The 13,858-nt window shown below is 43.6% G+C and overlaps 1 protein-coding gene across 1 annotated transcript; it reads left to right on the top strand.

The window, feature by feature from the left end:
• The first annotated feature begins 1,457 nt into the window (after positions 1–1,457).
• LOC118095723 (vomeronasal type-2 receptor 26-like) lies at positions 1,458–2,661 on the top strand. Its single transcript, XM_035136955.2, has 2 exons — positions 1,458–1,578; positions 1,760–2,661. Exons 1-2 carry the CDS (start codon positions 1,509–1,511, stop codon positions 2,659–2,661), a joined length of 972 nt encoding a protein of 323 aa, XP_034992846.1. The 5' UTR covers positions 1,458–1,508.
• Positions 2,662–13,858: the final 11,197 nt, after the last annotated feature.

Below are 13,858 nucleotides of genomic sequence, written 5' to 3'. Positions count from 1 at the left end.
CCTCATTTGCACTATACATTTAAAGTGATATCAAAGCACTTTAAACAGCCATGGCTTCACCCAAAGAATCGTGGTATTCCTACTTTATTGAAGGTGCTGAGCATTGCTGTTGTTGTTTAGTTGTTTAGTCGTGTCTGACTCTTTCAGACTCTATGGACCAGAGCATGTCAGGCACTCCTGTCTTCCACTGCCTCCCGCAGCTTGGTCAAACTCATGTCCATAGCTTGAAGAACACTGTCCAACCATCTCATCCTCTGTCGTCCCCTTCTCCTAGTGCCCTCAATCTTTCCCAACACCAGGGTCTTTTCCAGGGAGTCTTTCTTCTCATGAGGTGGCCAAAGTATTGGAGCTTCATCTTCACGATCTGTCCTTCCAGTGAGCGGCAGGTAATCTAACACAGCCAAATATACTCATGTCAATGGATCAATTAGCAAAAAGAACACCGGAAGTTCCTTATACTGAGTTAGGCCTTTCAGTTATCTGTTTCAGCATTGTGTACACTAGGGCTTTACAAACTTGGGTCTCCAGCAGTTTTTAGACTTCCATTCCCATCATCCCTGACCACTGGTCCTGCTAGCTAGGGATGATTGGTCTTTTTCTCCATAAGCAGCTGGAGACCCAAGTTTGGAAATCCCTGAGTGCTTTGGCTGGCTTTGGCTCTCCAGGGTTTGAGTCAAGATGAGATTCCCAGTTTTACCGGAAGATTCTGCCAATTGAAACTGGGACCTATCAATATCAATTCATGTCAATGGACTGATTAGCAGAAGGACAGGAAGCTGCTTTATACTAAGTTAGGCTTCACATCCATATGTTTCAGTATTGTGTACACTGTCTGGCTATTGCTGTCCAGGGTTTGAGACAATATGAGATTCCCAGTTTCACCTGAAGATTCTGGGGATTGAATCTTGGCCCTTTCCATGCAAAGGAGATGATCAACCAGAGAGCTGCTACCATTTATTCCGCGTGTTAGTTATGGATACTGTTTTGCTAGTTTACATTTCATCTTGTAACTTGACCTTAGGATCTGTTTCACTTAGGAACCTCAGATAGTTTGATTCTTCTTTTTCTTTTTAAATAGATCAACTCATTTCTTCAAGGTGTTTCATTTAACAACTCAGCTGGAGAAATGGTATCATTTAATGATAACAGGGAAATGAGAGGAGGATTTGATATCATGAATCTGGTCACATTCCCAAACACGTCTTTCCAGAGAGTGAAAGTTGGATGGGTGGGTCTCAGTGATAGAGGAGATAAAGAGTTAATCATCAAGAAGGACAAAATTCTATGGCACCAAACTTTTAACCAGGTACGGATCGTAGTTACCAACCTGCAGAGAGTTTGCCCTGTTAGGTTATGATTAAAGTTCACATATTGATGAAGTGTATGATTGTCCTGTGGGTGGCATATAGGAAAGCACTTCCATTCCCAACTCCTCTCATATTTTTGTACAGGTGCTTCCCTTTTCCTTGTGTAATGAACCCTGCCGCTCTGGTCACCAGAAGAAAAGAATGGAAGGGAAAAAGTTTTGTTGCTATGATTGTACTCCATGCCCAGAGGGGAAGATTTCAAACCAGATTGGTATGTAATGCCCTTGCATCCTGAGAGCCACTTAAAGAGACTGACATACAGGCTGGGCTTGAGCTGGGCCACTTTTACTTAGTGAACATAACAAGATCAGCAGAGGAGGATAAATTTAAAAGGCAGAACTATCTTGAACCAGAACTGAATTTCTATTTAAGCTTTTCTTTATGTTTCTCAGATATGGATGCATGTTCCAATTGCCCAGAAGATCAATATCCAAACAAGAAGAGAAATGGATGCATCCCCAAAGTTATACATTTTTTGTCCTATGAAGAACCTTTGGGGATCACTTTAGCCTCTCTTAGTGTCTTATGTTCTTTAATTACTGCTTTGGTGTTGGCTATTTTTATCCAGCACAATGATACCCCCATAGTCATAGCCAACAACCGAGATCTCACCTACACTCTCCTGGTCTCCCTCCTGCTCTGCTTCCTCTCCTCTTTGCTTTTCCTCGGCCAACCTGGCAAAGTGACCTGCCTTCTCCAACAACCTGCTTTCGGCATCATCTTCTCAGTTGCTGTTTCTTGTGTGTTGGCAAAGACCATCATTGTTTCTCTAGCATTCATAGCCACAAAGCCAGGATCCAAGATGAAGAAATGGGTGGGAAAGAGACTGGCTCATTCCATTGTCCTTTCAGCTTCCCTCATTCAAGTTGGTATCTGTACTCTGTGGCTGACAATGTCTCCTCCCTTCCCTGAGCTTGACATGCATTCAGTAGCTGAAGAAACCATTGTGCAATGTAATGTTGGCTCTGTCACCATGTTCTATTGTGTCTTGGGCTACATGGGCCTCTTGGCCATTACTAGTTTCATTGTGGCCTTCCTGGCCCGCAAGTTACCTGACAGTTTTAACGAAGCCCAGTTCATCACCTTCAGTATGTTAGCATTTTGCAGTGTTTGGATCTCTTTTGTTCCCACCTACCTGAGCACAAGAGGGAAACACATGGTGGCTGTGGAGATCTTCTCCATCTTGGCCTCCAGTGCTGGGTTACTGGGTTGCATCTTTTCCCCCAAATGCTATATCATTGTGCTGCGACCTGAACTGAACAGCAGGGATCAATTAATACGAAGAAAGGATTAAGCCATCTGTCTTCTTTCATCATACCCTCAAGTCTTTTGAGCAAGGCAGTTGGGAGAAAATACATGCACACAACATTAGTTATAGACATTAGTTTTAAAGTTATTACTGCATTTCTCTACAAAGTATAAGCTGCATTTCAATTTTAATTTTAGGGCATATAACCAAATGCTTTGTTCAGCTGTCTGTCATGTTGACATGTTCCACGTGCATATTTTCTATTTCCACTCAGGCCTTCATTGGACATTGGTAGCTGTGATGGGTTCCTTCATTACTGTATCAGAATTTCTCATTTTATCAGTTGAAATAAATAAATCTATTTCTGTTTTATTACATGTGTTGTGGTTTCTTTCTATTTCTTCTCCCTGGGAGTGTTTTTCAACAAAGAGATGTTATGTTTGGAGGAAACTGTCAGTATCATTTCTCTCAGTTTATTGTTTGGAGGAAACTGTCGGTATCATTTCTCTCAGTTTATTGTTCTTTTGAACTTTTGAACTTTAATCCAGTTTTCATTTGCAAAGCAGATTGCAATATACTCATATATTTTTAAAAAATCATCACGATCCCCCCCCGGTGTTTTAGGGGTCATTTATCCTGATATACACATTTCTGTTGGAGTATACACATTTCTGTTGGAGTCCAGTTGGAGAACTTTGGCCACCTCATGAGAAGAGAAGAATCCTTGGAAAAGACCCTGATGTTGGGAAAGATTGAGGGCACTAGGAGAAGGGGACGACAGAGGACAAGATGGTTGGACAGTGTTTTCGAAGCTACGAACATGAGTTTGACCAAACTGCGGGTGGCAGTGCAAGACAGGAGTGCCTGGCATGCTATGGTCCATGGGGTCACGAAGAGTCGGACACGACTAAACGACTAAACAACAACAACAACACATTTCTGTATCCAATATTTCATATAATGTATTTTCATGTTATTTATGTAAATATATGCATTCCCCCCCCAGAATACTTTTGTTGCATTTCCCCCCCCCCATAATACTTTGTTTAAATAAGTAAAATAGAAGTGTAATATAGAATGGGATAGGAAAACAAGGACCATTTAATTTGGGATTATTGAGTCTTTATTATTTTAAGCTGTGCCCCACTGCAGCCACCCTCTCACTTTGCTATGGTGCTGGGGACACTAGCCCAATTTGTGGGCATCTTGTACGGTATGCGGGTGCAACATGCGCAATGCTGGGGGGGGGGGCACACCTAAGTTTTTTCCCTTGTGCAGCAGGCATTTGCCACCAATTTTGTTGCTTTCTCATGGTCAGCACCATTTTTGTTTGGATCACATGGTCGGCACTATTTTGTTTTGAACATCTGGTCTGCGCCATTTAGTTTGTATGAGCATGTTCCATCCTTTCTACACATTAACCAGCCTGTGGGGGGGGCGGTGGTTTGCACTGCTGTCTGCTGATCAGATTGGAAGGCAGTGGTGGGCTGTTGCCCCTTCCTTATAACCTTCCAACAAGGCTGTGTTGTGGCAACCCCCTGTCTCCTTCCTTCCTTCAACTGGCTGGGCCTAGTGGGCTGCAGTATGGTGCTGCCTTGTAATAGATGCAGAGGTGGAGGAAGCCGCTTCGTCACCTGGTGCGGCAAATTGCCGTGCATGGGGAGGGGGCATTGCCCATAGCGCGCATGCGTCACTACATAATGACGCATGCATTACTGCATAACGAAGCTGCGCATGTGTGCTACGTAGAGGGGGGTCGCGCCCCCCCCCCCGCGACTTCAAAACGGAACCTCCAGCCTCCAGATTCCAGGTAGAAAGCCTCGCTCGGTGCGCGGGCGGGTGCCACCCTGGGGCTGGAGGGGGGTGACAGTGATGTGCACTACGGACACCCCCGCGACAAACCTTTCTATGCAGGGAGAAGGGAGGAGGGAGGCACATAGCAGCCCTGTGTGTCACTTCTCCCTGCATGGAAAGAAAGCAGCTGCCACTTTCTTTCCATGCAGGGAGGAGGGCACAGCAGTCACGACACACGGCGCGATGCATGCGCGCTGTGGACGCTCCCACGGCAGATCCTGGGAGGGGCGAGGCGAGTGGCAGCCAGCAACATCAGGAGCTCTCCTCAATGGTGGTGGTGGAGGTGCGGCGGGGGTGCTGCCCTCACAGAGTTCACTGCCCCCCACAGAGTGGAGCTAGGGGTGCCCCCCCCCTGGTGCAACGCCCCTGGTTGAAACAATGATTCTTCAACATCAACTTCGTTGGATGTTGTGCAGATGCCTGGTGATCATCTTCCAAAGCAACTACTCTATTCCGAAATTAAAAATGGAAAGCGTAATGTTGATGGTCAACAAAAGAGGTTTAAAGATGCTCTCAAGGCAAATCTTTAAAAATGTAGTATAAACATTGACAACTGGGAAACACTGGCCTGCAAGCGCTCCAGTTGGAGAACAGCCTTTACCAAAGGTGTCATAGGCTTTGAAGAAATTCGATCTCAGGACGCAAGGGAGAAACACGCAAGAGAGGAAGGCACGCTTGGCAAATCCACACCGTGATCAACTCCCGCCTGGAAACCAATGTCCCCACTGTGGAAGGATGTGTGGATCCAGAATTCGCCTCCACTGTCCACAGTGACTTACGGACCCATTGTTAAAATCGTGTTAATGGAAGACAATCTTACTTGGCTACGAGTGATCGCCAAAAAAGAAGAAGACTTGAAATACAGAAGGCTGAAGATGATCGTGATCCTGAGAAAACCTCTGCTCCCCAAAGCCCGCATGAAGGGCCTCTCCAGGTTTTGTGTCAGGCCAGGTGTGTCTTTGTGGCACTGTGGCTCAAGAGCACAGAAATAGACAGCAGAATTGTGCAGCCCGGTGTTCATCAGGTACAAGGAGGTGGTTTTCTTCTTTTTGTCCAGGCTGATTTTGAAGTCATGAAACTCAGTTCCAGTCTGAACCATCAAGTGTATAAATTTGGGCCTCCTGCCCAACTGCTGCTTGTACCACTGCAAGCAATATTTGGTTCCTTCATAAGAGCAGTTGAGTTGGACAGGTTCTCCCTCCTTGACAGAAGCAAACTGGTCCTTCTGGTATCAGAAGAAGTGTGCATGCACACGAAAGCTCATACCAAAATAAAAACTTAGTTGGTTTTTAAGGTGCTACTGAAGGAATTTTTTTATTTTACTTCGACCCAGACCAACACGGCTACCTACCTGTAACCTGGTCCTTCTGGGTCACAGAAAACTGGCCTGAAGTTCCTGAAACAGGAATTACCTGTGTTGTGGGCAGCCTCCTTTTCTGGCTCCCAGGAACCTGAAAAGCAAGGGATTAAAAGGACGCGGTAAATGGCAGCTGGCAAAAACGGATGTAGCCTCGGTAAGCCGCAGAGCACAATTGGCCCATTGTCTTAATGCATGCAGGGTCCCACCCCCATGCAGCTGCGGTAGTTGCAGCTCCAATGCGAAAGGAGTGCCCAGAAAATTGTGGGTTGCCCTCACATGCCAGAATAGCCTTCCACAGGACTGCAGTGAATTGAGTGATATGACAGACCACAGGCATTAGCAGGAATGAAAAGGGGGCCCGTGCAGCCAGGGTAGACTTTTAGAAATCAACAAATATGCACTGGGAAGGCGCCATTGAGTGGGATGGGGGGCAGCATTAAGTTTGTGCCCCTCTGCAATTGATCTGTTTTAGAGGCACAGATTCTAAGTTCCAGGTCACACCCAGTGAAGCTTATGTCATTAATGTGTAATCCCAAATTGGGGACAACGACAAAGAATTACCGCCAGTGTATTCACCTATGTGTAGGGCCCCAAAGCAAGCCATGTAGTAGGCAGCATGGAATAGGTGATCCTCGTACCTTAACAAGCAACCGTGGGCAGCTTGCCCCATATTGGCTGTAAGGTGTCAGAAGTGATCAGTTTTCTAGTGTCTGGCTGGGGTGTGTGTTTAAGCACCTCCAGCCAGCGATCGGCTTCTTAACATGAAATGTATTACAAGGGTCTGGTTGCTGGAGGAAGTGACAAAAATAATATCTGGCTGCCCTATAGAGTGACATGGTTCTGATGGCCAGGCCTCTCTGCCTAAGGGAAACCATGTACTTCAATACATCCGCTTCAGAAGCCGCCTGTCTGGGAGCAAAGCCATAGTGGGATCAGAACCCCTCAAATGCTGCCCATGCCCTAGAATAAGGGATGAATAAGAAGAATACTAGGGAAAGGCACTAGGGAATGCAATACTCCCCGTGTCATTTCTCTTGTCCAGTCTCCAAAAGCTCATCTGGGAAGGTGTCTGGAAGCTGAGCTCCTCGGGTGCGAGATCTCGAAAATGCTCCATCTGGAAGCGAAATAAGGCACCCCCCCATTTCATTATTTAGGCCTAGGAGAAACTGAGCCATGAGGCATTCAAGCATAAACAAGTGAAGCACCCGAATGACCCGATTACTTGCCTTTGAATCTTACCACTGCCTGGTTGTCGGACCAAAAGCATACCCTGGTGTTCTCGAACTGGTCGCCCCATAGGTGAAGGGTGACTTGAATTGGAAAGAATTCAAGAAAGGTTACCTCCCACCAAATGCCCACCGAATGCCAGAAAATATGCACCCAATACCCTTAATAATAATAATAATAATAATAATAATAATAATAATAATGAATTTTTATTTATACCCCGCCCTCTCCAGTCAAAAACCGGGCTCAGGGCGGCTGACACCAACAGAATTACAATAAAACATAAAAACAATTAATTAAAATACAGATTAAAATACAGTATTAAAATTTAAAGTGCAGCCTCATTTCAAGTAGTCCCTAAATCCAAGCCATGAGGGAGGAAAACACCGGGGTCAGGCTGAGTATAACCCAAAGGCCAGGCGGAACAGCTCTGTCTTGCAGGCCCTGCGGAAAGATGACAAATCCCGCAGGGCCCTGGTCTCCTGGGAAAGAGCGTTCCACCAGGTTGGGGCCAGTACTGAAAAGGCCCTGGCTCTAGTAGAGGCCAATCTAGCCATCTTATGACTCGGGATCTCCAGAATATTATTGTTTGTGGACCTTAAGGTCCTCCGCGGGGCATACCAGGAGAGGCAGTCCTGTAGGTACGAGGGTCCCAAGTCGCATAGGGCTTTAAAGGTCAAAACCAGCACCTTAAACCTGACCCTGTACTCCACCGGGAGCCAGTGCAGCTGGTAAAGCACTGGATGAATGTGATCCCACGGCCGGGACCCTGTAAGGAGCCTCGCCGCGGCATTCTGCACCCGCTGGAGTTTCTGGGTCAGCTTTAAGGGCAACCCTGCATAGAGCGAGTTACAATAGTCAAGCCTGGAGGTGATTGTCGCATGGATCACAGTGGCCAGATCGGGGCGAGAGAGGTAAGGGACCAACTGCTTGATGCGGTGGAGATGAAAAAATGCCACCTTTGCTGTGGATGTAACCTGCGCCTCCATGGAAAGGGAGGCGTCAAAGGTTACACCCAAACTCTTGACAGAAGGCGCCGGTACCAATTGAGCCCCTGCAAAAGATGGGAGTTGGCCCCCCAACCCCATGTCGCCCCGACCTAGCCAGAGCACCTCTGTCTTCGAAGGATTTAGCTTCAGTCGGCTCCCACGTAGCCATCCAGCCACAGCTTCCAAGCACCTGGTGAGTGTGTCCGGGGCCGAGGCAGGGCAGCCGTCCATCAACAGATAGATTCGGGAAACAAAAACTCTAAAGGACTTCACAGATTCCCTCTGTCTGGTGTTAAAACAACTCACGTATCATTCACAGCCCTGACTTCATTTGTAGGCTGAAGACACTGACAAAAGTAACAAAGGACCCTCAAATCTAAAATAAAATACAAATTCAGAAAATTGTAACCGAACATGTCATCACTTTCTTTCTGTGAGATATTGAGGATTACTTTTTAAAAAATAAAGTTCAGAGTCCGGGGCCCTTGTCTGAGGTTCACTCAACATAGAACTCAAATTCCATTGTCTCAGTCCTTCAGGGACTAGAGCCAACCTGTTTTGTACATCTGGAGAAAATAATAATTTAAATAGTTTTTGAGAAAAGTGCCACTCGGTCTCCAAGATATAATGAAGTAATTATCTCCCTCTGCAGTGATCCAGATCACTATAATTTTTCAGTTAGACAGAGCTCTCAGGAGTTTCCTAAGGACATCACAAAACAGTCAATAACCCAGCATTGTAAGAGTATTAAATATACTCCTGTGTCAATGAGTTGTAGGAGTGTTGGACATAGGGAGGGGGGTCATTATTGTCAACATTTTGATTATTATTATAATGGAGTTGTAATCATTTAAGTTCATATTCAAAGCATTTTTACACCTGCTGATGCTAAAAAGAAGGCTAAGTGCAACCTCCAAGACAGTACAATCAAGACACGGCAGATTTTTGGACAACTCTGCATCTTCCAAGAGAGAGTTTGAAGCTACCATGCTGAGGCTCTTGATGCTGCTGCTGCTGCTACTGCCTCACACAATGTGTGAAGTCCGGACAGAGAAGTGCCCTGCAGCTGATCCACTTCTTGTGCCCCATGAATGGGGTCAAGCAGGGGACCTCTTCATTGGTGGGATTGTAAGTCAGACCACCTACCTTTTTAATGACCCTTCATTCAAGGAACATCCTTCTCAGGAGCTGTTTGATATTCCACAGTAAGCAAGAATATCCTTCCCACCCCTATTTATTCTACGTTCCACTGAATCAGCAAAGAACAACATGTATTATTTGCATGATCATATGTTCAAAGAAATTTTATTTAGAAATATTTATTTATTGAATTTATATACTGGCCTATACCTGGAAGTCTCATGGTGGTTCACAGAACAAAATTGAACACTGTCCAACCATCTCATCCTCTGTCATCCCCTTCTCCTTGTGCCCTCAATCTTTCCCAACATCAGGGTCTTTCCAGGTAGTCTTCTCTTCTCATGAGGTGGCCAAAGTATTGACGCCTCAGCTTCAGGATCTGCCCTTCCAATGAGCACTCAGCCTTCTTTAGCCTTCTGCCTTCATATCCCCCCCCCAATTTAATTTTATCACATCCCCACCAGACATGATACAAAGATCCATCTGACACCTTACATCTCCAACACTAATTCGATGGTAATTTATAAATATTGGCTAGTTTTACAGGGGTTAAATACCACCTGTAAAACATCTTCATAACATTTTCTTTGATAGTGTTACATGCAGTGAAATTAATATCTGATTTCCATAGTTTTTCCCATAGGTCTAATGGAATCGCGTATCCAAAGTCCTGTTCTCACATGATCACTATTTGTTCATTTTTAAGTTCCCATTCGAGTAAGAAATTATGCATTTTTGACGGATCCATTTTGGAATTATTCAAGAGTTCTAGCTGGAATTTTGATTCTTCTTTTTGGAAACCAATTTTATTATCAGAGTTAAATTTATCATATAATTGATGATATTGTAGCCAAGTGGTACAAATCTGTTAAAGGTACTCATAATCCCACCTCTCTTTTTATATCTTCCCTATTGACAGTGTAAAAACAAAGTTCTATCAGAACATCCTGGCCATTGTGTTTGCCATAAAAGAGATCAATGACCATTCGAAAATCCTGCCCAATGTCACCCTTGGTTTCCACATCTATGACAGCTACTTTAATGCAAGAATGACCTATCGAACCACTTTGTACATTCTCTTCAAATGGCAAAGATTTGTCCCCAACTACAAATGTGACACTCAAAAAAGCCTCATGGCTGTGATTGGGGGAATTTATTTTGACATCTCTATCCACATGGCAGATGTCTTAAGTCTCTACAGGGTCCCACAGGTAGAATCAGTGCATAGGGGAATGTGGGGAAGTTTCTTTTGACATACTTTTATTTAGAAAGAATAGGGAAATATTAGTGTGAGAGAGAAATAGCCTAAAATCTCATGATTTCCCCACAACTAGAAATCTAGCCAGTATTTTTTTAATTCGAACTGTGTCTACAAATTTCTTAAGGAAATGTTCTATTAAATTATCACTTTCCTTTAGCTCACCTATGGCTCATTTGCTTCAGAGGAGAGTCAATCAAGACAGAAGTCTTTTTATACCATGGTCCCAAATGAAGACCTTCAATATGTAGGGATTATCCGGTTACTTCAGTATTTCAGATGGAAGTGGGTGGGGCTCTTTGTTGGGAAATTTGACAGCGGAGAACATTTTCTGAAGACCATGGAGCCATTGTTTAGCCAGAATGGGATCTGTTCAGCCTTCACAAAAAGAATCCCACTTCAAGCTCGTTTAGAAGATATGGAAAAAATATTTGGTGAAATTGAAAATATTTATGAAGGTCTCAGAGATGAAAAGGCCAGTACGCTTATCATCTATGGAACAGATGGGACAATATCATAGCTGAGGACAGCTATCTCTTTCTTAGATGATAGAAATCTGCAAAACACATCATTTGGAAAGGTCTGGATCATGACAGCTCAGATAGATTTTGTATCATTCGGATTTCAGGGGAAATGGGATTTTCAGCTGTTCCAAGGTGCCCTTTCCTTTACAATTCACTCAGAAGAGCTTCCAAAGTTCAACCAATTCCTTCAGAACATCCAAACACACAGGACCAAAACAGATGGCTTTTGGAAGGACTTCTGGGAGCAGGCATTTGACTGTCCCTATCCTGATCCAGGTATGCCTGTCAAGGAAGATGGAACATGTACTGGAGAGGAGAGGCTGGAAAGTCTCCCTGCAGGTGTTTTTGAAATGCACATGACTGGGCAGAGCTACAGTATCTATAATGCTGCCTATGCTGTAGCTCACGCATTGCATGCCATTTCCTCATCCAGATCCCCACACAGAGCAGTGACTGTTGGTTACAGTGTTGGATTTCCATCTCTGCAGACTTGGCAGGTAATGTTGCAGAGCCAAATATTCTTATGTCAATGGATCTATTTGGAGAAAGAACACAGGAATTTCCGTATATCGAGTTAGGCCTTTCAGTCATCTCTTTTGTGTATACTAGGACTTTCCAAACTTGGGTATCCAGCTGTTTTTGGACTGACATTCCTATAATCCCTGACCATTGGTCCTTCTAGCTAAGGATGATTGCTCTTTAAGTGCAAAAGCAGCTGGAGACCCAGGTTTGGAAAGCCCTGGGCGTTCCGACTGGCTTTGACTCTCCAGGGTTTGAGTCAAGATGAGATTCCCAGTGTTAGCTGAAGATTCTGGCAATTGAATCTGGGAACTTTCCATGCAAGGATATGCTCAACAAGTGAGCTTCTCCCCTCTACTCCTATGTAAAAAAACAGATTATAAAGTATTCAGCATCTTAGTCATGGTTACACTCTTCCTGATGTACATTTCACCATGTAACTTCCTTGGAATCTGTTCCACTTGGGAACCTCAAATAATTTGATTCTTCTTTTTCTTTTTAAATAGATCAACTCATTTCTTCAAGGTGTTTCATTTAATAACTCAGCGGGACAAACGGTATCATTTAATGATAACAGGGAAATGAGAGGAGGATTTGATATCATGAATCTGGTCACATTCCCAAACACCTCTTTCCAGAGAGTGAAGGTTGGATGGGTGGGTCTCAGTGATAGCGGAAATAAAGAGTTAATCATCAATGAGGACAAAATTCTATGGCAACAAAGTTTTAACCAGGTACGGATTGTAGTTATCCACCTGCAGAGAGTTTAGTAGTTTAAAGCTGCTAAATAACAACAGGAATAAAAAGAACAACAATGATGTCTAGTGGATTAAGAAATATGATGCGAAATTGATATGGCAAATCTCCTTTTCCCCACTTTGAAATTAGTATTACCTTGAAAGTGCACTAAAATAATGCCCCCTTCACAAACACAGCTAATACTTAACACACATTACTGAAGCTTAAGATGGCTCTGTGGGTGACATATATGAAAGCTCTTCCACCCCCTACTCCTTTCTATAGGTGCTCCCCCTTTCTTTGTGCAATGAACCCTGTCGCTCTGGTCATCAGAAGAAAAGGAAGGAAGCGGAAAAGTTTTGTTGCTATGATTGTGCTCCATGCCCAGAAGGGAAGATTTCAAACCAGACTGGTAGGTAATGCCCTTGCATCCTGATTACCAAATAAAAAGACTGAGAAGCAGGCAGGGCTTGAGCTGGGGCACTTTTTTTTCTTAATTTTTTTATATATCAAACTTTATATATTATTTTTAAAAAATCATTTCACAAACCAAAAACACAAAATTTCAAAATTTCAAAAACCTTGCCAGAAGACATTGTCATACAGTACCCCCTTACTCGTGTAGACAAATTATAAACTACACATACGTGTATCAAATTTCATGTAATTACATATTTTTACAATACTGGAAAAGCGATCACCTTAAAAACAAAAACAAAATAACAAACAAAAAACAAACAAACAAACAAAGAAGCTAAAAAGAAAGACTTCCACCGACCAGACACAGCTTCCCTATACACTATTTTACTAATCTGTATTCCTTATTTTTCTTTTAAACTTCTTTAATTTTTATTTATTTAAATCTGCTATCCCCATCCCTCTCTTAGCTCTTCACGGGTTCATTCTAAGCTCAACCAGATATTCATTTTAACACTTTGTTTTTTTAAAATACTCGTTCAAACACTCCCACTCCCTTTCCACTCTATTCTTGGGTTTGTACCTTATTATATCTGTAAGTTTGGCCAATTCTAAATACTCACACACCTTACAGAGCCATTCTTCTTTAGCTGGTATTTGCATTCCTTTCCAGTATTTTGCGAGAGATGGGCCACTTTTATTTAGTGAACATAACAAGATCAGCTGAGGAGGATAAATTCAAAAGGCAGAACTGTAGCCATTGGGTGACACAAATTGAATCCTTGCCTATCTGGTCAGTTTTGGAGGAAAACCCACTCCCCTTCAATACATAAATCCTGAATCAAAAAAGCCTATAACAGGCATCATAATTGGAGGAAGCTCAAAGCAAACTAAGGAATAGGGGGAATTTGGGGCACGGCAACCCAGTGACAGCCTATGCATACTGTGAATTAAGAGGAGCTATGAAAGGCCAGCAAAGGAATGCATTTGCTCTCATACAATCTCTGGTTGCGTATTGATTTTGAAACCCTGCCTGACCCTGCTTTGCTTTGCAATTTTGCAAACAGTTTTATTGCTGTTTCACCAGTGAACGCAAGAGTCTTCAGGTATCAATCCAGCTACGACTGCTGGAGGGAGAAAAACCCAAAGCCCCAGCAAAGGAGGGTGGTAGGCATGATATGCTAGAATGTTCTTCTTCAAAAGATAGCAACTGGCA

Source organism: Zootoca vivipara, chromosome 13 (assembly GCF_963506605.1).
Source record: "Zootoca vivipara chromosome 13, rZooViv1.1, whole genome shotgun sequence".
NCBI classification, from domain to species: Eukaryota; Metazoa; Chordata; class Lepidosauria; order Squamata; family Lacertidae; genus Zootoca; species Zootoca vivipara.
Note: the sequence above shows the minus strand (reverse complement) of the source record. Positions and strands in the feature narration are given on the sequence as shown.

What these genes read in the sequence shown, in the direction of transcription:
- LOC118095723 (XM_035136955.2), top strand. Translation starts at nt 1,509, where the DNA reads ATGGAAGGGAAAAAGTTTTGTTGCTATGATTGTACTCCATGCCCAGAG. An exon ending in GAAGATTTCAAACCAGATTG is followed by an intron (nt 1,579 to 1,759) that starts GTATGTAATGCC and finishes TATGTTTCTCAG; the next exon opens with ATATGGATGCATGTTCCAAT.